This window comes from Centruroides vittatus, unplaced genomic scaffold (genome assembly GCF_030686945.1).
Source record: "Centruroides vittatus isolate TY-2023 unplaced genomic scaffold, ASM3068694v2 scaffold_2569, whole genome shotgun sequence".
Lineage (NCBI taxonomy): Eukaryota > Metazoa > Arthropoda > Arachnida > Scorpiones > Buthidae > Centruroides > Centruroides vittatus.
The window spans coordinates 1,646,618-1,672,994 of NW_027122690.1; the positions used below are offsets into that span (position 1 = coordinate 1,646,618).

The following is a 26,377-nucleotide window of genomic DNA, read 5'->3' on the forward strand; positions in this document are numbered from 1 at the left end:
TGATTTATATTGAGACATATACAATATAAATTACATATGTGATTTTTATAAAAAAAATCATAAATGAGAATAACACTTCTATTATATCATTATTATAATAGATTTATTTCTCATCTTGTTATTTTAAGCCTGATTTATTCTTCAGTAGTTTCAAAAATATGTGGTATTTTTCATTAAAAATTTTATTTGAATTCGTACAAATCACTGGTAATGATTAAATACTTTATTAGCAGTCACTAACAATGAAACAGTGTGTCATTTTAGTCAGCATATGAGATTTTTATAAAATATGTAGATAAATTCAAAAGCATTTTAAAATTTCAAAACATAGCTATAGAAATAATTTAAATTATATACAGTGGTTGGTTTTTCATTATTTCTACTTAAAAATATTTTATCTAAACTTCTATGCAAATTTTAAAAAAATTCCTATAGGTTTTGCAATGGAAATCTTATGATACTGATTTATTTTAATGCTTGGAATAGTAAAAAAAAAGCATGCTAAAGATTTTTGGAGATAATACAATAATACTTAAATCAGATATTTATTTTAATTTTTAAAAATATTGCAATTGTAATCATATGAAAATAATTATGTACTAGTTAAATGTTTGTTGAATTTTTTTAAAACTTTTGTATTTTAAATTGAAAATAAAAGTGAAAATTATGTATTTTGATGTATTGTTTTCTTTTATTTAAAAAAATTAAATTAAATCAAAATAAACTTTTAAAATTACAAGTTTATATTTTTTGAAAATAGTTAAAATGAAAAGTTTTGTCAGGAAAAGTAAATCTTTATATAAATTCAAAATGAGTGTTATTTAGTCAGTTTGATTTGTTTTTGCAATTTATGAGAGTGTGTTTAAACGTTTCAAAATTCAAATAAATGTAAGTTACATAAATCATGTTTTTATAAATACCGATTTGGGTTAATGTTGCCTTAGGTGCCAAGATGGCGGCTCGTCTCTGATTCCAGCAAGGAAACAGTGGGACGCACGCTCTAACCTAACTTATTCTAATAAATTATCATAGTTATTAGCAGCCAAATTATTAGAATAAGTTAGGTTAGGTTAGAACGTGCGTCCCACTGTTTTCTTGCTGGAATCAGACGATTCGTCATCTTGGCACCTAAGGTAACATTAACCCAGATTTGCATTTAAAGTTTTTACATTTGCATTTATAAAGAACTGAAGTGTTGACTTTTATAATTAATTTTCTTTTCTATTATATTTAGGCATTATAAAATAATCATTTTATGATAGTATTTTAAAGAATTTTTTTTATGCATAAATGAATGTGCTTGTACATATAATCTCTCCATAAGTTGTTTAGATTTCATATATACTAGAAAAATTCTAAAGGTTTAGCATTATTTCTGTCAATAAAAGATAACATCAAATTTTGTGGTTAAAAAAAATCATTCTTTTATATTCATCTTATAATTTTGAATTCAAGCTTTAATTTTTTTTTTATAAAGATACTATATACAGTAAAAAATTCAGAGTAATAAAGTGATTACAAATATATAAAATTTTTTAATGTGATGCTAAATATACAATATGATAGAAATATACTCCATTTACATATTATGGTAGAAATATACCTTTCAGCATTAAATTTATTTACTTGACAAATTGAATATATGCATGTACTTCTGACATTTCAAAGTGTCATCCTCGGGAAAACAAAGAATATTCAAAATTAATTTTTATATATATATTTTTTGTTTGCCTGAGAATGATATTTTGAAATGTCGAAAGTACTTGCATATTAATGATCAGAAACTAATTAATTTGTCTAGAGGTAGGCTATTATGCTGTCACCTCATGTTAATTTTAATCTAAATTAATAGTTCTGGAGGTGAAGATTAGATGAAGGTCTGGGTAGCATAACTGACAATGCATCCACAAGGTAAGTAGGAGTGGTTAATGTTACCTATGGTTCCAAAATGGCGGCTCATCTCTGATTCCAGCAAATAGAAGGGAAACAGTGGGAATGCACGTTCTAACCTAGCTTAACCTATTCTAATAAATTACCATAATTATTACCAACAAAATTATTAGAATAGGTTAGGTTAGGTTAGGTTAGAACGTGCGTTCCCACTGTTTCCCTTCTTCTATTTGCTGGAATCAGAGATGAGCTGCCATTTTGGAACCGTAGGTAATGTTAACTGTGGGGATTGTGGGTTCAAGTTCTGCTTTAGGCTAGTTCTTTTCTTCCAGAATATTCTAAATTAAAAACTAATTTATTATAAGTACTTACATATATTCTATTTGTCAGGTAAATAAATTTAATGCCAAAAGACTATTTCCTCTATATAATAAAGTAAACATTTTATGCCTTTTCTTACAAGTTATTTTAAAGTAAGCATACTAGAGTATATAATAATCTTGACTTTGACCAGTATAAGATTTTCAAATAAAGTTTCAAACTCGTCTCAGGCCTAGGCTATATCATAAGTAAAAATAATAATCTTAGATTTTATGGTTGTAAATAATGAATTTTTATTATAATTGCTTATGTTTTAATACTACAAATTATATGAAGTTTCAATTATAAATGAATGATTTGCATCTTTTTAGAACAGAAGGGAAGAGAAATGTTTTCAGTCCTAATGACCATTAAGTTATTAGATTCTCATTTATTATATTACAACTTCTTTTACAAAAAGTATTCTTCTTGAATAGAAACTTAAAATAAGTGCAACAATAATTTGGATTGTAATAAAATGTATTTATTAATCATGATAACTAGTAAACAACTAGTTATCATGATTAATAAATAGTAAATGGCCAATATTAAGAACATATCAAACCTCATTTAAGGAATCTAAAATCTTTACTTTCTGAAACATTTTCAGGAGGAATTTCTTCCATCTTCAGCAGAATCAAACAATCTAACTTAAAGCTTTGGCCACAATTACAAATTTTCAAAACTTTTCAGTTTACTTGAATACTTCTAACCTCCAACTTGGTTTTTTTGATTGTCCACTCTGATGTAATACTCAAATTTTTCAACCAATCAGAGTTCATTGTATCCACATCTTCTCCTACCTCATTATTACTAATTTCCTACAACCATCCTTATAACTTCTCCCTCCTCATTCTTAACCTTACACCCAATTAACTCTTAATTCTCTCATCATTTCTTCTTTCCTCTTATTAATCATACCATCCAAATTTCTGATTTATTGCATTATTCTCTATTCTTATTAGATAAGTACATATTTTCCACCATTCTTGAATTTGTGAAAATTCCTTGTAAATTACTCTTTCCTTATCCCATATTAGGGTACAATATATCGCTCACAACCTCTTGCTCTATTAAATTCGTGTCTGCATAAGCAGACATGAATTTAGTAGCGAGTGAGAGGTTGTGAGCAATATAGTTCTTGCAAGGAAAACCATGCACAAGCGAGAAATATTGCTGCCAAGAGCGAATTTCTGGTTCTTGCACATATCTGATAGGGTTTAATATTTATTGCTTTTTGCCTCTTGCGATGTATTCTTGCTTGCTCATGTCTGCGTAGTCACACCCTTACTCTTACACTTTTGTCATACACTTGGGCTAAGCTTGTGCTTACCTTACTCTTACATACATCCTTTACTTTACTCTTCATTTCCCATTTATTTAATATTTAAGTTCTTCAAAGTAGACCTTATATACAATGTCTCACTTCCACTACCTCTCTATCGTATATATCCTCAACTGCTGCATGTCATTATCCACATCTGTTCCTACTACATTATTATCTTTGAAAATTTATAGTTGTGGCCAAAGCTTTAAGTTGTATTGTTAGATTCTGCTGAAGATGGGAGAAATATCTCCCTAAAACATTTTGAAAAGTAATTTTTAGACTCCTTGAATGAGATTTGGTGTTGTGTGTTTAATATTTATTAATGTTTAACCATTTTAATATATAAAAGAAAAGTAAGATATAAATTTATATTGATCTCAAATTATCATTTATTTTCTTTTAATTTATAAATTTTAAAATTTATATTTTTAAAATATAATAAGTACTAATTATTATAAATATATAGTGAGTTTTTTTTTCCATGATGATCCAGAAAACTTTGTATAAAAAATGGAGTTCTCCCATTCAAATACATATAAATTAGATATGTTCTGAATCTTCCAAGAATGATGATATGAATTAATAATAATCATTTTTATTTATTCTATTATTAAAAAGTGCCTTGAAAACATTACTGTGTAACATCTTTTCATCTACTGAGAGAAGAAGCACACCGGTCAAAGGCACTTCAGTTGTTTATTTTAATTTCTAGATGTTGAAGTTGATTCTAATAGTATCTTTAGTAGCTGTGGGCATTATTATATCAATAGCAGAACCTTCATATTTATTACAAAAGTGAGGACACTGTTCCTGCATTGCTGTGATATTTCATTCCCTGCTTTCATGATGTCTTCATGAAGGACAAAACATTGGATCAGTTAACTTTAAATTTTTCATGCAGTTAAAATGTGAATATCAAAATATAAGATTGTGTAGAAAACAATCTTCACTAGTGACTGCCAGTACATATAAGATCAAATACAGCCTCTTCAACCTTCAAAATTCCGGTACACAACGACGAATGTTAACGAACTAACGTTTTCGATTCTCCACCAAGATCTTCATTAGGTTCATTGACGCTTGCAAAATGGAATGCGGTGTCAATGAACCTGATGAAGATTTCGGTGGAGAATCGAAAACGTTAGTTTGTTAACATTCGTCGTTGTGTACCGGAATTTTGAAGGTTGGAGAGGCTGTATTAAAGATTGTGTAACCCTGTAATTGAATTAAAAAATCAAGTACAGTAATACCCTGAGTTACATAAGTAACATGGATCAGAGACCTTTACATAAGTTGAATTTTGTGTAAATCAAATTTGTAAAATGCTTAAGTATAACTACATAATTAATCACTCAATACTGTATTTATTACTATATGTGTACTGTACATATATTATTTATTATTATTTTATATAAAAGAACAATAGAAAAACAAAGTACATATGCCAATTATTTTTAAGTTTTCTTGTAAAGTAATTGCAGATCTTTGTTTTTTGGTTTATTATCAATGAATTTGATTTGTCGTCTCGATTGCATTTTAACGGTACAGTACTGTAAATAAACAACAAACACTGTGGTGGTAAGCAGGTTATATACTAAACAAATCACTTAAGACAAACTACACTAATGATGTGAAATAACACATGTAGAAAAACAAACAATGAAGATGTGCTTGGTTTCACTGCTCGACCCTCACCAAGTACTGTAGAAGAATCTTGTTTACGAGAAAGAGTGTCTGGTACACTTGCATATGTGCTTACAGTTAGGCCGAAAAGTAAAGGATTAGCAGAGCAATAAAGTAATAAACAGTATATTGCGAAAAGAAGAGATGGGGAGAAAATGAATGAATGAATGTTTGAAATAGAATAATTCATTGTTAAATTACATGTTACTCTACTCAGATTTTTTTCCAATTCTTGAGATGTACATTTGATGTAAATATGAATTTAAGTTGCATGTTATGTAACTTGGGTTATTACTGTAACAAAAAGAAGTCACTGTGTATAAACTTACTTGTGGTGCAGCAATAATTTTACTATTAACAATAAAATATTATTCATTTTATTTTATAATTAAAATATTATGATCTTATAAGTGAACAATGATGTAAGAAAGGTAATGATTGATTGATTAATATGGTGAAATTATGAAGTTGTAATATAACTTAAATTACATTGTAATAATGTAAATATTTACGTTTATGTTAAGGATAAAATTCACTGTTATTTTTATATTAAGCGTATCTAAAGTAATTAATAGAAAATAAGCTTTTATCATTATCATTTCATATAATCTTATCATATAAAAACTTATAAATATGATCACTCTGATAAATTAAGTTTAAATCAATTTATTAGCTTTGCTTAATATACAGTTATATAATGGATAGAGAAAAAAAAATTTGTTTTCTCTCAGACAGATTATCTACAATTAATAAAAATAAAAAATAGTAATTATCCCATCTTGGCTCATTAAAATTTACTAAATCCTCGTAAATCTGTTTATCATTAATCAGTACATTTTAAGAATTATTAAACAATGTATAAAAATGTCATACACAATATATATAATTCTTCCTGTGCTCCTTTGGTGTCTGGATAATTTTTGTAGTTGTATTGAAGTTAAATTCAATTGACAATGCACATATATCTCTTTCTCTCTCATATAACTATACTCTTCAATAAACATGAACATTTTCTGTTAGCTGTTCAAGTGTGGAATGGATATCAAGAAGAAAGTTAACAGTTCTGAAATTAAATATTGAAATTCATTGAGTGCACACTTTTCTAAAGTTATAATTCCTCATTAATAATGGCATTCATTAAATCAACAAAAATCTTAAATGCTAGGGCACGATGGCAAACCATTTTGAGTCCGCATACCATATAGTGAGCATAATTACCCTTAAAAATATTTGTGTGCGCCTAAGTTTTGGACTTCAAACAACAATATATAAAGAAATGAAATGAATATGTTTTAATTGGAATAAATGTAAAGAAACTGATTGAAAAAAGGATGAACAGATGATAGACTTTTCAATCTATCATCTGTTCATCCTTTTTTCTGTGGAAAATGATGGATGATAAACTGAAATTGTATGACACATTACCTGTCAGTTGGTTCTCCCAACATGCCACTTTGGGCATGCATCCCATAGGTTTGCCACCCATGCTAGGGTAATCATTCAACATTGATGTATTTTTTGCTTAAGAAATAGTTATATTAACTAAATTTGTTTGTGGTATCTTAATTCTATTTTGATAGTAACTATAGTAAATGAATAGTGAGTGGAAACTATACTTTTTTTATGCTGTTCTCAATTTTTCTACTACTATATACATTTAAGTTTTAGATTTTCCTAATTGTAAAAAATAACAACAGTCATAATGAGTGAATAAATTTATTTACCCACTCAGAGATTTATTATTGACTTTTTAGCATATTTTATTATACCGAACTAACATTCTACTAAATTTCTTTTAGTTATTTTACATTCAGTAATCAAATTATAGATTACATCTTTAATTTTATCTAGTTATGTAGATGCAATGTAAATGCAAATCATTTTGAAAACTGTTTCTAAATAATATCAATATTTGTTGTTGTATGTCATTGATTATTTAAAAAACATTTTAAACAATTACTGCAAGATTAGCATTAATTTTTGCTAATTGTTTTTTATGTTAATTTTGTAATTTTCACTTAAATTACTTTTGTATACTAATTCTTCAGTATATCAGTAATATAAGAATTTCTAAAGTTAATTTTTGCAATGTAAATAAATAGACATGTCTCTGAATAAGTATAACAATTTTCTGAAAATAAACAAAATTATGACAACTTTTTAATGTTTTGTGAGTTTTAATTTATCATGAAATCTACTTAATATATTCTGTTAATTAATTTTAGTAAAATCAACTGTCATCCCTTTGTTAAAAAAAATCTAAAACAGGAAAATGCATTTTAAGAAAGAACTTAAAGAATAAAAGTACAGTAAGACCCCGCTTAATGCTAATTCGATATAATGCGGTCTGCTCTAAGCAGTATTCTTCGTGTGTGTGTTCGATCATATAAAATAAAGTAACTAAACAGAAGAGAGTGGAAAAGCAAAGGCCATGGGCTAAAAGAAGCTCCAAACTTACACTGATTCAAATTATTGTGGCATTTCGTTGATTTATATATAATATGATTATTTATGAACACAAACCAATCAGCAAAAGGTGGCAATTCGTCATAGTGCTGTACTTTCCTTAAATATACATTTGTTTTGTGCCGTTTTGGAAAAAATATAACATGGATGCCATAGGCAATATAGACTTTGCTTGGCAAGAATTAACTGATAAATGCATGAACGGAGTGTGGAGGAAGTTATGGCTGAAGGTATCCAAGAATTCTCAATGAGAAGAGCCTATCACTGTATCGTTAGGTTGACAATTTGGTCAACCTAATCGATATAGCAGGACTAGGAGATGTAGACGAGCAGGATATTGAGGAGTTACTGCAGGTTTCTGGTGAGAGCCTTACCAATGATAACCTTCAAGAACTGGAAGAACAAGGAATTTGTATAGAACTAGAAAATAGTGATTCTGAAAATGAAGAACCCAAAGAACTTGCTGCAGATTTCCTTAGTAAAAGTTTGGTAATGATAACCGAAATCGTTGATCAAATTGTGAATGATCCAGATTTTGAAAGGAGTGAAAAAGCAAAATGAGGTGTTTTGGATGCGATCTTCTGCTACCGACATTTGCTTAAGGAAAGAAAAAAATGACAAATGAAACAACATGACTTTATTGCAAAAAACAAGAATTTCAGAAAAGCCAGGACCTTTATCACAAAAAGTGATCTTTACATTTCTGTGTGCATATGTATGTGTTATTTAACATATATTATAATGCAAATTAATATAAAAATAACTTAAAATTAAAGTAAAATCTGTTTATTTTTGGTCGCATATTTCCCTTTCCCTATTTACTCTGTTAAAATGACCTCATTTAATGCTGTTTCGTTTAACGCTTTGTCGTCTATGAACGCATCCCTGCGTTAAGCAGGGTCTTACTCTATTAGTGGTAAAACAGTTTTTAACAATTGAAATAGTCATAGGATAATAATGTTTTTCAATTTGTTTTTCTTAATGAAATAATAATGGGGGTTTTAATAAGTTCACTATTTACATTTCAGATTGACTGATGGATTGGAATAATATAGGCCTATGCCACTGCTGTGATTAAGTGATGTAATAGTTATCATAGATAGTAGCTAAGAAAAATGTCTTAAATGCTGTTATAACATTTATCAGATGGTGACCACAAAATATATATATCATAGTTGCCAACCCTCTGCATTTTAGGCTGAGAATCAATTTTGGAAAGTAGTTGTCAGTCTAAGCTAGAAAATCTCTGCTTTTTGAGATAATATAACATCTTTAATACATCATCTCCACAAACATCAACCTTTTTTTGATGTTTTAGGCCCTTTTCCATGCTGAGAGTACTAAAGGGCCCGAGAATGTGATGTATGGAAGAATATCATTGATCTGAAGAACATGTCCTAAGTTGGACTAATAAGAAAATAACCTAGTCCCTTGTGAAGGTTTATATTACATGTTTTGTTGTTTTATACTTCATTCTGTATGTTATGTATTATGTTTTTGCTACTTTGTTACTTATCATTTTTATATATTTTAAGAGGAAATAAAGATAGATGTGGAGATCATGAGACTAACTAACCAGACCTAACTTGTTATACTGGTCTACCCAAAGCCTTCAAGGAAAAGAAGGTAGCAGTGGACAGTCCATTGATAAGGGTTTCCAACAATTTGGAAAAGTAATTTTGATAAGAATACTACAACACCCCACAGGAATATAACTGTATGAGCATTCCAGGAGTCTTAATTAATTAATGGGGAGCTGGCCCCCATTTGGGCAATACAGATGTGGAGGAAACCCAGACAAATTCCACATAGTCATCCAAGGGCAAGCCAAATATGCCAGCCAGAAGGTAGAACCTCCTAGACTGAGGTAATTGTTAATGTAAAACTGAGGCAGAACAAACCATGCAGTTGCTGGAGACCATTACCAAAGAAATGGTAGAAAAATATGGAAAAGTATAGCCTGACAATTTGTCGAGGAAGAAAAAGGTATGACCCATTTCCCACTCCCCAACAGATGTGTAGTTCTGTGAAGTGAATTCTTGGATGACATATTATGTGAAAATAGACTTATTATTAAGCTAGCCAAAGGCTACAAAAAGTAAGCTTTGCAGTGCTAGTCAAGACAAAAGGAATGCCGTTCTTTTTAAAAGGATAGACTAATGCAACTGTGGGTAGGTGCAGGAGCCCACTAACATCATGCCCTGATAGACACCCATGAGTTGATCAAGGCCTTGGGAGGCAGGGTGAAAAGAAACACCTGTTGCTGACTACTGATGGTGACCCCAGAGCAGAACCGTTGCTACTGATAAACCGAGGGATATCCATACCACAGCATGTTCACTACCCAAAGAAAGGAAAGACAGTTGCTGCAGCTGAGGAGATTCACCTGGCTGACCACTCCTATCCAGAAAGATTGCAGGACGGGTGAGACCAATGCATGAACCTCCATGTCTGATGTTCGTCCAAAAGAAAGAAGTACTTGGCTAACTGCTTACAATAGTGCAAGGGGCGATAGATGACAAAGAGAGGCATCTTTTAATAGGAATATACAGATACAGCAAGTTATGAAGAGCATTTATGAAGAAAGGGAAACTAAAAATTTCACAGTTACAACAGTAATAACAGTTTGGAAGGAAGCAAGAAGAGATAGGGTAAACCTGTCATCCACCAAGTGGCACTGCTCCTGAGGTTTAGACAAGACAAAGAAGTTGAATTCAGATGAATAAGAGAAAAATTCCTGGGTGAGATGCAGTGAGATTTCCATTTCCTTGAAGTGCCTTGAGGCACAAGGAAATGGGAATCTCACCCAGCTCATACGATCATTATATACTGGACAAGAAGCCACTGTAAGAACACCATATGGTGATACAGACTGGTTCAAGATCAGAAGCGGTACCTGCCAGGGCTGTATCCTTTCACCATCACTATTCAATCTTTGAGGAAAGCAGATTTGAATGAGTCTAACATTGGAGGCAGGAACATCAATAATCTCCAATATGTGGATGATACCACACTGCTCACGGAAAGTCAGGAAGATCTCGAGCAGCTGCTTCTGAGAGTCAAGTGCAAAAGTGCAGAGGTAAGGCTGCTTCTTAACTTCAAGAAGATCAAAAAAATGACTACTGCACAGAATATGGAAGTCAAAATAGTGATCAACAGTGAAGAACTTGAGGTAGTGGAAGATTTCATATTCCTCAGGTCCAAAATCAACTGTAATGGAGATTGCAGTTTAGAAATCAAAGCATAACCCTTGGACAGACCTCGATGATCAGCATGAACAGCTTTTGGGAGAGCAAAGACATCTGCCTCCAATTGAATGCAGATTAGTTAATGTGATTATTTTTCCTATTGTCATATGTGGATGTGAAACTTGGAATCTAAAGAAAACGAACAGAAAGAAGATAGATGCTTTCGAACTGTGGTGTGGAGATGTCTTTTGCGCATTCCATGGACAGCATGGATCACCAACAAAACTGTCTTAGACAGAGTCCAACTGAAAATCTCACTGGTAGCCCAGACAACCAAACAGAAATTGATCTTTTTTGGTCATATAATGAGAACCAGCTCTCTTGAGAAGGCGATCATGCTGAGGATGATTAGCGGGAAAAGAGCATGTGGCCAACCAAGGACTCGGTGCTCAACACAATCAAAAGTGACACTGAATTATCTATAACGGAATTGAAGGAGACTGTGCAGGATAGAGAGGCATGGAGAGCTTTGGTCCATAGAGTGACCAAGAGTCGGACATGACTAAACAGATTAGATAGATAGATAGAAGAGAAAAATAGTCATGTAAGAAAAAGATGAGAAGATGCACCAGTGCACAAACACCTACTGCCAAACTGGCTATGGGAATAACAAGCATACCAAGAAAAGAAAGAAGAATGCTGCATCCTGCACCAGGAGGCTGTAGTGGCAACCTGGTTGATGCACAGTCTTAGTGCCTGGCAACAATAAAACAATAGCCTCTCTATAGGAAGGGGAGGAAGACAGAATCACATGCAGTAAATGATACAGCAACAATAGGCTAAAGAGAAGACAGTGTTCAAAAGTGACACTATATAACCAGCATATGATCTAGAAGTATATGCAGTATAGGAAGCAATGGGTGCAAGTCTAAAGATTAAGCTAAGGATTCTTGACTGTCTAGACCCTGGCAGGTTAAAGAACAATATCAATTTATGACTAATACTAAATTCCCAAGTTTGCTTGCTTGTATTGTGGTTCTTTTAGAAGTTGTCTACATTTCAAAATTAACATTTTCTTTGAGTTCTACGTTGCCATACACATACAAGAATTTCAATGGAAGCTTTAAAATTCTGATTAAATTATGGAAAATTAACTTTTTTAAAAAATTTCCATGTATGGAATTTTGCTCAAAATGTAATAGTTTATACAAAATCATCTGCTTTTTGGCATGAGAAAGCCAATTTGAAAGTAACCAACAAGAGACCATGTTCCTCACTTCTTCCAGCAAATGATCTCTTGTTGGGTAGTAGAAAAGTTTCATCTTTTGGAGGAGTGCCAGAATGAAAGTTCTTGTAAACCTAAGTCATATGCCAAAATCGCATTCTCTATGCTATAGGATATAAAAAATTAATTTTTGTAATATTATTTCTTTAGCTAACTTAACTTTTTTTTTTAAATAACTTTTATATAATGTTTGGTACAATGTACTATTATTCTGTATTATGCTTTTTTTACTACTAGTAATCTGTTTAGTAGAGGAAATCAATACCGTAAATGCATTATTGTGATAAAGAGAATGAAAATTGAACAAATGCTTAAGTGCTGCAAGTTTTGTCTACATTCTTTCTACAAATTGCTTTTTTTTATTTCTCAGCCTTTGCATTCCAAAATCAGTCTTTCCTAGCTATGAAGTCAATCTCATCTATAATCTAAAGTTAGTAAGTATGATATGTATACATTAAAAATTTCAGGTGTTAAATCATAATATATATCTATTTGAAAAAAAATTATTTAAATATTTTAATGCAAAATAAATTTTAAAAATATACCATCTAGTTGAGATATTTTCATTACATAAATAATGAATGATATGGCTTATAAGAATATTAAATTCAATTATTTATGTGACATTGTAAATGAAGGAAAAAGTTAATCTGTAACAGTAATTATAGTATATTTATTGAAAGAATCAAGAATAGAGAAAATCAATAAAAACATTAATTGAAGATGTGTTGCATCGTGTCTGTGGAATTTTTAAAATAATATAGTTTAAAATAATAGAAATGTTTATAGTTTTTACAATTTTAATAATAATAGATTTTAGAAAATTTTGTCTTACAAGAACAATGATCTGTTCTGAAAACATTTATCATACACTGTAATTATAAATTTAATTTTATTGAAAAGTTTAAAATTTTTTTATTAAACAAGAATTACAAACAGTTAATTTAATATAAATAAATAAATAATAAAATTTTACTACAACTTCCATTAAAATAGTAAAACATTGTAGAAAACAAGCTCATTTTATGTGATAAAAATAATTCGTTATAAAAATAAAATTACAAAAACAACAAATATAATTGAAATTTCAATTTTAATGCAGAATGGTAAAAACTGGAAACTTTTTCATTAGTATGAGACAAAAATCTATCAAAAGAAATAATCATCTGACACTAATTTCAATAAGATCATAATTTTTGTAATTAACATAATATTTAAATATCTGAGAAAGTCAATTTATATATTAACTTTGTTTTAAAAATTAAACAACTTACAATTTATTCATTCTATATTTTCAATGCATTTGCTCAGATATTCTATAAATATAGGTGATAAACCACTTTTATAAAAGTTTGTAGTGTGTAGCTAGATATCTTCACAGATTAACTATCATCCATTTTATTTACTTGTCCATATTGCCATGTTTTCATATATGAAATGATAGTTCAAAAATGTCATCATATAATAAGAATTATTTCAACTGCAATATTAACAGGTCCACACTCCAGTTTGTTTGATGCCTGTCTCCGATTGACTGGCCATGTCAAATACTAAAAAATTAACTTTTAAAATCAAAAATTCAAACTAAAATTCTTTTAATTTTGTTTTCATTTAATTTAATGAGTAAATATACTTGGTGATAAAGATCGTCGTCATCAGCACATGATATTAACATGATCACTTATAAAACCATTCTGAAATAGGTTAATGTTACCCTAGGTATGCAAAATGGCAGCTCGAGACGAGCCGCCATTTTGTATACCTAGGGTAACATTAACCCTGAATATATTAAACAATTATACTTAATTTTTTGTTAGATAATAAATCTTCAAAATTTTTCACTTAATTAATGAATTAATACATACTGTATTTGAATCATATTTTTAATGAGTGAATTTATTAAATAAATTTTAATTTAATATAATTAAAGTTTTTTTATAATTTTGTATTGGAACTTATGAATTTAACTTAGCGATTTTTATATGAAATATTTGTATTATAGTATAATAATAATTATAATAATATAATTAGATTAAAGGTAAATATTTTAAACATATTTCTTTGATGTTAAGAATAAAAAAAATTTTATATTAGCATAATTCGCAATTACGTGATTTAGCTTCATTTGATTCTAATTTTAGTTCTGCTTATGATGCGTATTACTTGTTTGTGTACTTTTATGAGAAAACATGAAAATAATAAATTAGTCCAGAAAAATGCAGGTTTTATAAATAGAAATAAATTATAATTTGCATTAGTTAATTAAACTATTTTAATTATATAAAAAAATTTTAATTTCATTAATAATCAAAATATAATCAAAACGAGTAAATGAAAGTTTCATATATCTAATTATAATTTAGTTGATTTGTATACTTGAATCAATGCTCAGAGTTTTAAAATACTACTACTCAGACACCTTATACCTCTGAGAAATTATTAATTTAATCATGCAAACGTTTTCCACCTGTTCCACAGGTCATCTTCAAGCAATTTTTACTTTTGGAATGTTATCTCGTGCAGGATCGAATGTATATGCATAAGATATTTCAAATTTTAAAAAACCGTTGGAACATTCCATGTAAAATATAAAATACAAACAATAATAAAAACATTAATAAAATTAATTAAATAAACGTATTGATCCGCTAAATAATAAGAAATGTAAGCTGACATAATATATTTCTATATTCTATACGGGATGAGGATACGCTGTATGCTTGATTAAATGGGGTGTTTGTCAATCATGAATTTCCACGCAGTTGGCAAATTCATTGCGTCTTTATAGTTCAAACATCTACCTGTTGTCCCTGATCTGTATATTTCAAATTTTTCCATGGTTAATGCTAAATATACAGATCAGGGACATGTATTTTACTGATGTTGAAAACTTTGTTAAATTTTTTAAAAATTAAATTTAAATGCTATAATAAAAAATTAATGCATTTAAATTCTAAAAAATATTTATTGAATATTTAAAGATACTAAAAATAGGATTCAGAAAATCTTCTAGATATAAAAAAAAATCCAATAACTTTTTGAATAAAAATAAATAAATAAATTTTATTATCAAGATAATTGATGTGAAAAATTACTGTTTATTATTTTTTGTTTAACCTTTCAGCAGTGGGAGGTCAGGTATGGTTCTACCCCTTAGTAGTGGAGAATATACCCGAAAAATTTTTAAAGTATTTTTTCACGCAATTTTTCTCATTTCCGTTTTAGAAAAAGTATTTGTAAACAGTTATGTCTAGTAAAGAAAAGTCTTTTTTTATTGTTACATAATTCATTTTTTATGTGAATTTTTTTTTTGCGGTAGTTTTTGGCTAGATTCTGGTGATACCCCAAAAGAATTTAACGTATATATACGTCCCTCACCACTGCCACACGATCGCCCTCGACGTATATATACGTCCCTCACTGCTGAGTGGTTAAGTAAAGTAGGGGAGGACAGGGCAACTTTGGCATGAAAAGAATAAATTAAATTTTGTGTAACAAATACTGCTGTAAACTGAAAGAAAAGCATTGTTTATTGTCTACCAGAATGTAACCTTACCGGTTAAAATCAGTTTGGAAAAAATAGAGCCGGTTAAAATCAGTTTGGAAAAAAAATAACTTCGGCAACAGTAATAGGGCAAGATAGGCAGGTACATAAATTTGTGTTATTAACAATATATAAGTTGGAATTTACTATTAAAACAAAAAAATACAAGTCCAAAAACCTATTTAATATTATAACAACGAAATACAAGTTCAAAGGCATATTTAAGTAAAGAAAATGTAAATGAAAACATCCTAATGATAGTTAAAAGCAATGTAAATGAATTAGTGATTTTTAAATAAAAATGCACAATGGTTGAGATCATATCATAACTTATGTTTGTGTTCCCGCGACATCTGTAAATAATTATAATGTTAACTTTCATTGTGTATTATAGACTACCAGGCCAATGAAAGACATATTTTGTCTCTCGAATTAATGTGGGAGGATGTCTTGTATGCTTTAAAAATTTCAATTGCTTCCAACCATTTGAGGTGGTCAAGTTGTAGTTTGGTGACTATTAGTTAACATCATAGAATTATTTACGGATTCCCGGGAACACACAAAAATAAGTTATGATTATGAATTAGTGAACTCTAACAAACAGCAGAAATGAAATATGCTTAACAGAAAATTGTTTATGCCCTCCCTACACATATCACAAATAAATTGAACCAACTCATTTTCCACATCTGCATAGCCACGTGAGCCCACAGTTCACACTTGCAGCACATAATTCACTTTTCCTGAATAGTTTCACATCGTTCATTGCAATATATGAAATAAGTATTTTCATCGTCATTTTCCGGTTCTTTAGGACTTTTCTGCCTCTTTCCTTTAGTGAACTTTGAATCCGATTTCTTCAAATCTATTGCCCTTCTGCAAGTTCTTCTGCAAGGCTTTGTATGGGGATCCAGTTACTTCTTCTGCTTGTTGTTGTTTGCAGCCAAATCAAACCATAGCAAAATAAGATCAGCAACACTGCCGAAGATGCCCCAATAGTCATGATTTAGAAATATTAAGTGGAACCCTGAGAATAGGGTACCAAGCCATGATCTGGCCACACGAATAAGTTAATGTTTTATCCTTCAAACAGGGAAAAAAATAACTTTCATTATTATGGAATTATAACAAAACATGCCAATTCTATATAAATGGAAGCAAAATATTATAAGAAATTGAATGAAACAGACAACTTATTTGCTATGTCAACTACGACAAGCGTAGTTGAAATATCACAACAGACACTACACTCAACAAACCGCCATTAAAACTCAACTGTTTAGCATTTAATGAGAGTCTCCTTTTATTTTGTTTCAAAGAAAATTTAATTGATGAACTTGCCCCATATCCAAAGTTACCCTGTCCTCCCCTATATCATCGACAAATGAATAACTTTAAGTAAAAGTGAAAACAAATTTTTCCATCTATTCATATATGATATAAAATAACTATAAAGATTAATTTGATGTTTTTATTTATGATTAATGAATCAACTGAAAACATGGATTTTCATTATATTTTTGTTAAACGTAAAGTATATACAGTTAAGCATCAATTATCTGAAAAGTTGATTAACCAAAATTGATTTCAGGAAGTACTAATTCCAGATATGAAATTTTATGTAATAAGACTATTTTATCATCAACATTAATGTTAGGTTTTACTTATTACAGTACAAATGGAAAAGCATAAATAATGAGTCACAGGCTTGAATGTTTCACTGTGCCTAAGCACTGAAGCATTTGTTGCATTAAAAAAAAACAGTATTGACAAAGATGCATCCTGAAGTAGATTTTTCATCTGTCATGACAAGCTAGCAAGCCAGAGATTTAGTAGAGTTTAAAAAAATATGCAAAACAAAGTAAAATAAGTGATCTCCTTCAAAATAAGAACTGTAATAAATAATTTTTATGTGAGTATTATTACAGTATTCACATAAAATTTATATTGTAGTAAAATTAATATTAAGTAGTACTGTACTGCGTTTGATATTAATTTTACTATTATGTATTTTTTACTTTGAATTCAAAGTTTCCATCAGTACTGTACATTGTGGATTGCAATGAAGACCTATTCTTGTTTTTAATAATTAGTCAATTTTTTATTACATTGTATGAATTACATTTCTAAACCTTAACTTTTTCTTACTATTGTACTAAAAATAAAATAAATATCTTAAATCAAGTAAAAATATTCATCTTTTCTTTCTCTACCAAGTGTGATTTGTTATCTGAAATTGACCCACTTCAATTATTTAGATAATTAACATTCTACTATAATAATAATTATGAATTTGTACAACAAAAACAAGTATGTATGTGAAAAAGATATTTTATGCATAAAAATATCTTTTAGTTTATCTGCTAAAATTTATTTTTCAGAAATCTTTTAAATATTTAACTCTCTCATTCAATGATTTGCATTTCAAAAATTATTAAACTGAAGATTGACAATTGAATTTTCTTGTATTTATCAATCAGGAGAATGTTTTTTATTTTAGAATAAATTTATTGTTGTTATAACACCAAGAATATTATTAGAGTTCAATTATTGGACTAACATTATATATTATGATAATAGATAAATTTACTCAAATATTTTATTTCTGTTGTCAATTATAATAGTTTTTGTATTTATTTTTAAAATGATTTTTCTGTTTTTCTTTCAAAAATGAATAACGGTACAGGTAGGCCTCCTACGACGCACTAGATATGTTCCTTAAAAATACTGCGTTGTGGGAAATCACATTATAGGAGACACCAACTTAATACAAAAACTGGGATTCAGTTCTAAAAAAGAGAAAAACTGCCTTTTATGGAGTAACATTTTCATCATTTTTTAAATTTATGTACATAAAAAGCTTAAATAAAATTCAACATCATATAAAAACTAAAAAGATTATGATTTCAAGTCAAAATCAAAAAGAAACATAATGTTATGCTCACAAATTCAGTCCTCGTCGTCACTTATTATAGTTGTTCGAGAATGTTTGACTGGCCTTATTTCAAGATCTGAGCTTGTTTCATCAAGTTCCACTGCACTTATGTGATCCGTTGCGATTTTTCTGTTACGTGAAAGATAATTTGTTTCTAAATACCCTAAACCACGTTGTAAGAAAATTTCCATGTTTTTCCAACTGTGTTGGAGCGAAAATGCATTGTAAAGGTACCGCATTGTAGGAGGCCTACCTGTAATACGAAGAATAAAATTATTCTATTTAGTTTATAGATTTTATTTTATGTAAAAAAGCTTTGTATTCACCAATGTTTGTTTATACATTTTGTTATAAAGACATTTAGTATAATTGTAAACTTAATTAAAATGTTTTTAAAATTTGAATTTTGTTGTGAATTATTTTAGATATGTTCTGTATGAAAACTGAAAAATGGCTAAAAGAATAGCCAAAAATAAGAATTTGGATGATAAGGTTATATTAATCAAGTGTATTTTTCAATACGTTATTATCCAGGTTCATACATTCAATTCAATTAACTTAGTTTAAAAATGGCTATTTCAAACTATTTCATAATTATCAATGTATATTTATCATGAATAATAATAAATTGTGCTGTAAAGTAAACATGATATTTACAAATTAGATTTTAATAATTTTGTAACACACAAAAAGAAGGATAATGTCATAGTAATAGTTAACTGAATAAATAAAATTTGAAGAAAAAATTTGCAGTATCATTTTCTTTTGTTATGTATGTTTACTTTAACATTTTTAAATTCATCTAAACTAAAAATGTAAAAAAAATAAACTCTTGTAAATTTACAAGGGTGTATTTTTAAACTTATAAACAAAACTTGGCTGACTTCAAAAATAAAAGTTTATTAAAAATTTTCAAAATGATTTTGAATAGCAAACATATTTTTATCTGAATTATTATTTCAATATTTTTCTTTTACATAAACAAATGTTTGAAAAAAATTCTTTTCACAACATAGTCAAAATATCCAGTGTTTTATGCATTATATTTGTACATGTACACATACACCAAATGCATAAATTTATGATAACACTTGCTTTAAAGTAAGGTTCAAATAATATAAATTTGCCAGATTTTACATGTTATTTCAATTACGGTTATTGAAAAATTATGTAATTATCTTACTATCTGTTATCTTAATTGTTTATCCCAGTGATTTCAACTAGGAGATGCCATAATGACACTAGGAGTGCTGCAAAATATAGTGCTGAGCAGCATCATAACACTTTCAGACCATTGATATGGGGAAGGCTAAGGATTTTTCCCTGGGCCCAGAGAAAACTTGGAGGTTCCTATTCCTTCACTTATAAATTAATGTTATTTTTACTAACAAAAGATGAAATTTTTAATGCTACTTTTTATTAATAAAGAAACAGACATAACGAAGCTCCCTTTACCTCAGGTCACCTCATTTCAAGCACTTGATAGTCCTGAACACATGTTTATTACTAAAAGTACAAAAAGCCCAATAACTCTACATTGATAAGGAAGTGTGAGTGCTGCAAGAGAAAAATTAACAAGTTGAGGATATTGCCATTAGAAAAAGGTTGAAAAACATTGCTGGTTTATATATAATAATAATTAAGAAAACATTGGGATATATATAAGGGTTATTAATAAAAGGTGCTGAGAATATCAAATTAGCAAAGATGTTTGAATGATAGCCATATGTATGTGTAGTCAATGAAAATACTTGATCGTATGTTGTATATGAGAGAGAGACAAATGCTTAAAATATGAAGAAATCAGAGAGAGTTCATTCATAGATAAATGTTTTTGGAACTGTTTTCATTGTTACGTAATTGAATGGTATTTACAATTTGGTGATAGAACAAAAGAATTGTGAAAATATCTATCCTTGAATAAACTCTGATTCTTTGTATTAAAGTATTTATGTATTTATTATTTAAGGAATTGACTGTACAAGATAAAATTTGATAATGTTTAAAAATTGAATAACAGATAAAACAATTAAGATAAAAACAATGTTTTCTATGTATTCAAGGTGATACATTGGGTTTATGAATGTGACCATTCTTTAATTTGCCCTAATTCTGTTTCATTGGAATCAAAAATTGATTATGGAAGAAACCAAAATAAAAAATAGAATGTGTATAATATTTTGTTTCTAAAAAGTTTCAATTTAAATAATTGGATTACAGTTCTTGATGATGCCATGTTTAAATTAGTTAAAATATTCAAAGAAACAGCTTTGATGTTCAATGCACAATTACAGAAAGATCAAAAATGTTTCTCCATTAAATAAAACTTGCCTTCTGAAACATCAAAGCCATTTGTTTGTGTTTTAACTAATAATTGGAGAAATTTTAGTTTTTTTTATAATAATCTGACTTTATAAATTAACGTACTCATCTCTTCATACAAATTTTTAATTTTTTTTCTTAGGCTCGATCATGTATTTGTCAAACTTGTCGAAGTCATGCACCAAGATTGCATGCATGTCTTCATTGTGTATACTTTGGTTGTTATGGTGCTAAACATATTCACGAACATGCACGGAACAAAAAACATTTTCTTGGTAAGTATTTACTATATTTAAAACATCAATATAGCAGAATGAGAAAATACTTGGTTTTAATTTCTCTAACAATATAAAAATAAATTATTTAGTCATTGAATAACACAAATAATTTAACCTTTAAGTAAAAAAATTATTGTAGTATAAGCATATGATGATTTTTTGAATTAATATATCAAATATAATACGTAAGTGTTTTTTGATTTTGAAACTAAATTGGAAATATAACGAGGATTATAATTTATATCAATTTCCTAAGCATATATAATTGATATTAGATGTTTATCTTATGTCAAAATCACTTTAGTAAAAATTAAAATAAATTTAATTTCTATTAATAATATAGAGAGATTATATTTGAAGATTTTGAAACTTAAGTAATGCTGCTCGATGATGTATGGTGTATAATAATTATTGGCTTATAACATCAAATGAATGAATATGCAGAAATATCTAATACACATGCTAATCTGCCATTCCCTATACAGCGGTGTGCCAGATTAGTCACTGTTGGATTCTTGAGAATGCAATGAATGGCATGACCTGTTACCCTTCAGTACTAATTCTTTTTGGAGACAGATTGTCAAATGATATGATGTGTTGACATGCAATACTGTATTCAGAAATTAATCTGAATCCCAAGAAAACAGAATGCATGACATGATAAACATTTTCAAGTGAATAGAAGCACATAAGTATATGCTGAATAGTTGAGAGACTGGATTATTAAGAACTGGATTAGCAACACAGTAGTGTACTTTATAGTCATTGTTCATCTCATAATGAAATTAAACTACAAGCTAATAAAGACATGTCATTCATTCTTTAGAATTTTTAAGATTATTCATCAAAATAAATGAATGTTTTTAGTTTAATTTTAATTCAAATAAAAAACATTTAGAGAATTTCAGTCTATAGAGAATTAATAAAATAAAATAATTATTAAAAAAATAGGCAGATAATAAATAAGATAACAAATGGATTTCTGGACATACTTTTATTTGTAGAAAATTGTAATTATAACCTGAAGATAGATGCATACCCATACTACTTTTCCATATAGTCTTCATATTTATCCAAGCATTTAATTGTACAGACTAATGTATCCATTCTAGCAAAGAAGAAAGCTGTGTTGAGTCACTCCAGTCAGTTAAAAACAGTGTTGCAGGTCTGTTTCAGTTGCAGATCTTTGTCCATTGAGTTGATTTTTCATTGGCTCAAACAGTTAATAATTGCTGGAAGACTAGTCCAGGCTGTGGATAGGGTGTTCTAAAACCTCCCAACAAAAATCTTCAATTTAGCAACAGGTGAAGTCAATATGGAGTTCACATTCATGTAACAAAATGATTCCTTTTGAATTGTCCCAAGTCTTTTGTGACAGATAGCCTCTTACAGTCTGTCCAGTCTCAGAATGTCTCCAGGCAGATCAAAAGTATCTGTAAATATATCTAGTTTGGAACATCTATGCGACTGTCTTTTGGGACTTTCATGAGTTTCTGCATAAAAACTTCTCATCAAAGATGACAGTGAATGCTGATGCTTTCTTATTAGGATATATTTGCTCATTTGAAAGAGGCCATTCATCACAAGAAGCTAGTTATTCTGTTTCATAGTGTTGTTGTTCTCCATGAAAATTCACAACACTGCCAAAGATGGTTGCATTGCTGCAGAAATGAAAATGGGAGGTTTTAGCCCATTCTTCTTATAAACTCAATTTTATCCCTTCAGACTTTCATATTTTTCTCACAACTCAAGAAACATCTCTGAGGGATATGTTACTGCTCAAATTATGAGGTGCAAGTTGATTTATGGAAATGGCTCTACAAATAATCGGGACAAAGTGTTTTCACGTGGACACAGAACAGCTGATGGTGTGCTGGGATAAATGTGTCTGCAAGTATGTGATTATATTTAAAATTAAAGGAAAATTAGCCATTTTAAAAGATCCGTGTCATTTAATTGTACTGTGTTCATGTCAATAAATAAAAAATTGGAAAAGTTAATTCATGGTATTGGTAATATATGAATTAATAAACTTATATATTAATTCATATTCAAATCATGACTGCTAGATGATTAATTTTGGGCTAGAACTTTACTACTGTTTATAATAATAATTAATAATAGCTGCCCGATATTGTATTCAAGCCCTAGCCCAAAATTAATCGGTTGGTTAATGATTACAATATTCAGGCTTGGTTGTTTCTATAATTTATATATTGTTGAATTTTAATTCTAAATTGTAAAAATATTTAATTATTATATTTTTATAGCTGTTGATGTGTCATATGGAGCTGTCTACTGTTTTTCCTGCAGTGATTATGTATACGACAAAGAATTAGAAGCTATAGCTCGTAAACAAAGGAGAAGAGCTGCAAGATTACTAGGTAGATAATCCAATATAAAATATACTTAAATATAAACAAATATACATATAAATACAATACAATTTTTAACATTAGTTTTTTATTTTATATAACATTAGTTTTTTTTATTTTATATAACATATTCATCCAGTGTTTCTTTCAGAAAACATTCTCTGTGAGTATTTTTCTTATTTAAGGGAGTGATAAATGCAATTACCGTATTTTACAGACTATAAGATGCACCTGAATTTTGGAGGCAATTTTTCGAAAAAAAAAGTGCATCTTATAGTCCATAAAATACGGTAGTTGGTCAATTTATATATATATAAATTGACCAACTAATTGTATTTATATGTAGAAACAATAATTCTTTGTCATTTAAAGTCGTTTACGTGGATTTAAAAAAACGAAATATGATAACTGATGAAGACCTTAAAAAAATAAAAAGTGAAAACAACCGCATACCTAAATTTAATATTAGAGTCAAAACGCATAAAAATCCAGTTAAGTACAGACCTTTAATTGATGTTAGAAATTATGTATATTACAATTTAGAAAAATTTTTAAAAATTAAGCTTAATACGCTAGAAATTTTGGATTATAGTTTAAAAAATGTAGACTTATTATTAAATAGATTAAAAAATAATAATGTTATAATTAATAAATATACAAAAATGTTATCTTTAGATATTAAAAATATGTACCCGAGTATAACCAAAAATAACATTGAAAATTCCTTACAGAAAATCTCAGCACCCAACTGGATTATTAAATTATGTATGGTAGTAATAGAAAACAATTTCTTCAAATATGGTGATAACTTTTATAGTCAAACTGAAGGGATACCAATGGGAACATGCATAGGTCCAAGACTTGTTGAAATTGTTATGATAGACATTGATAGAAAAATTAAAGATATAACAGGAATAATATTCTATAATAGGTATGTGGATGATTGCATTATTTTATTTGATAGCCAAAAAACTAACGAAAATGAAATTTTAAAGCAAGTTAATTCAATAGAAACAAATATACAATTCGAAGCAGAAATAGAAAGTAATAATAGTTTAAATTATTTAGATATAACCATTAATAGAACTGATAATAAATTAGAATTCAAAAAATTTATAAAGCCGATGCAAATACCAAAAGTATTAAATTACAAATCTAATGTCCCTCAGAATATGAAATTTAATATATTTAAAATGTATATAGATAAAATTAAAAACAGAACAATTAAATTAGAAAATCAGGAAACAGAAATAAAACAAGTATTAAAAATGTTCCTACTAAATAGCTACCCCCAAAAAATCTTAGAAAAATGGTTAAATTGGATTAATAGTAATAATAACAAAAATAAAAATTTTGATAAAGATAAAAAATGCGTCAAGATGACATATGTACCTAAATTATTTGAAAGAGTAAAAAATATACTTAAAGGAAAAGTGAATTTGATACCGGAAAAAAAAGATTTATTTAAAAAACATCTATATCATAGGTCTGACAAAAAATTAGATATAATGGATGAAAAAGAAATTGTTTATTCATTTAATTGCAGTTGTGATCCGGTTAAAACATATATAGGTGAAACCAAAAGAAAATTAAATACAAGAATAAAAGAACATATAAGAGCAATAAGGGGCAATTATGCAAATTCTGCAGTCGCAGAACACTGTAATAATTATGGATGCCAAATTGACAAAAATAGTATAAAAATAAAGAGAAAAGAATCAAACAATTACAAAAGGCAATTATATGAACATTTATATATAATAAAAGAAAGGAATAGAATTAATAATAATTTGGGTAGAATAATCCACCAATCATGGAACACTATACTAGGTGACGTTATAAATAAGCATGATTAAGCAACTCTGTTATTACACTGTGGAATGGCGAAACGTAAAACCTTAATGTAAGTTTCTTTCTTACAAGTTGTGTTGTATTATTTTATCAGTTTATCTTTGGTTGTTTATTATGTTTTACCTTTAATTATACAGCAAATTGTTCAATAGTGAAAAGGAAATTGTCAATTTAAGTCGAAATACGTATTTACACAATCTCTGTAATTGTAAAACGAAAAACATCTATTCATACTCGGAATTGAGATATGTATTCACAGTAGGTTTTAAATTGTATTTTATTATTATTTTTTGGAATATTTTAGATTTTATTGTAACTTATATGTTTTATTGTTATTTATAGTACATAGTGGTAATACTGCTGATGAGGGGCATGCTAGCCCGAAACATGTGTAAAATGTGTACGGATATTGCTACTACAGGTGATAAAATAAAGAAATTTTACTGAATTAACTCTCATTACTGTGCCAATACACCAGTACAAGGTCCTATTAATAAATAACGTCCACGTAGACGACTTTAAATGATAATAAATTGTAAGGACAGTAAGGCTTTTCTAATAAAAATAAATAATTCTTTGTTTTTACAAAATGTGTTTTATATCAGGCTATATGAAGCAATATTTTTCAATCTCTAGGGATAATATCTTCCTGACTCTTGAAAGAAACCTGTATCCATCTCAATTTGATTATTGCATTTTTTCTTCTTCAAATAAGTAGATTTCAAAATATGATTACTATTACTATAGAATTACCATTTATGTAATTCTATATAACCATTGAAATCCACTAAATCCATAATTTATCATTTTTGTTAGAGAAAGAACATTTTCTTATGATGTATTAGTACGTAATAGTAATTACACATGTGTTTA

At 28.5% G+C, this 26,377-nt stretch overlaps 1 protein-coding gene across 4 annotated transcripts in view; it reads left to right on the top strand.

Moving 5' to 3' along the window:
• The window catches only part of not (non-stop), a 70,293-nt gene that overhangs the window by 1,784 nt on the left and 42,132 nt on the right, over positions 1-26,377 (top strand). For all 4 annotated transcript variants that reach the window (XM_067285470.1, XM_067285471.1, XM_067285468.1 and 1 more), the window contains exons 2-3: positions 21,143-21,275; positions 23,549-23,662. In XM_067285470.1, the coding sequence (XP_067141571.1) occupies positions 21,143-21,275; positions 23,549-23,662 (247 nt within the window). The remainder of the gene's footprint in view (positions 1-21,142; positions 21,276-23,548; positions 23,663-26,377) is intronic.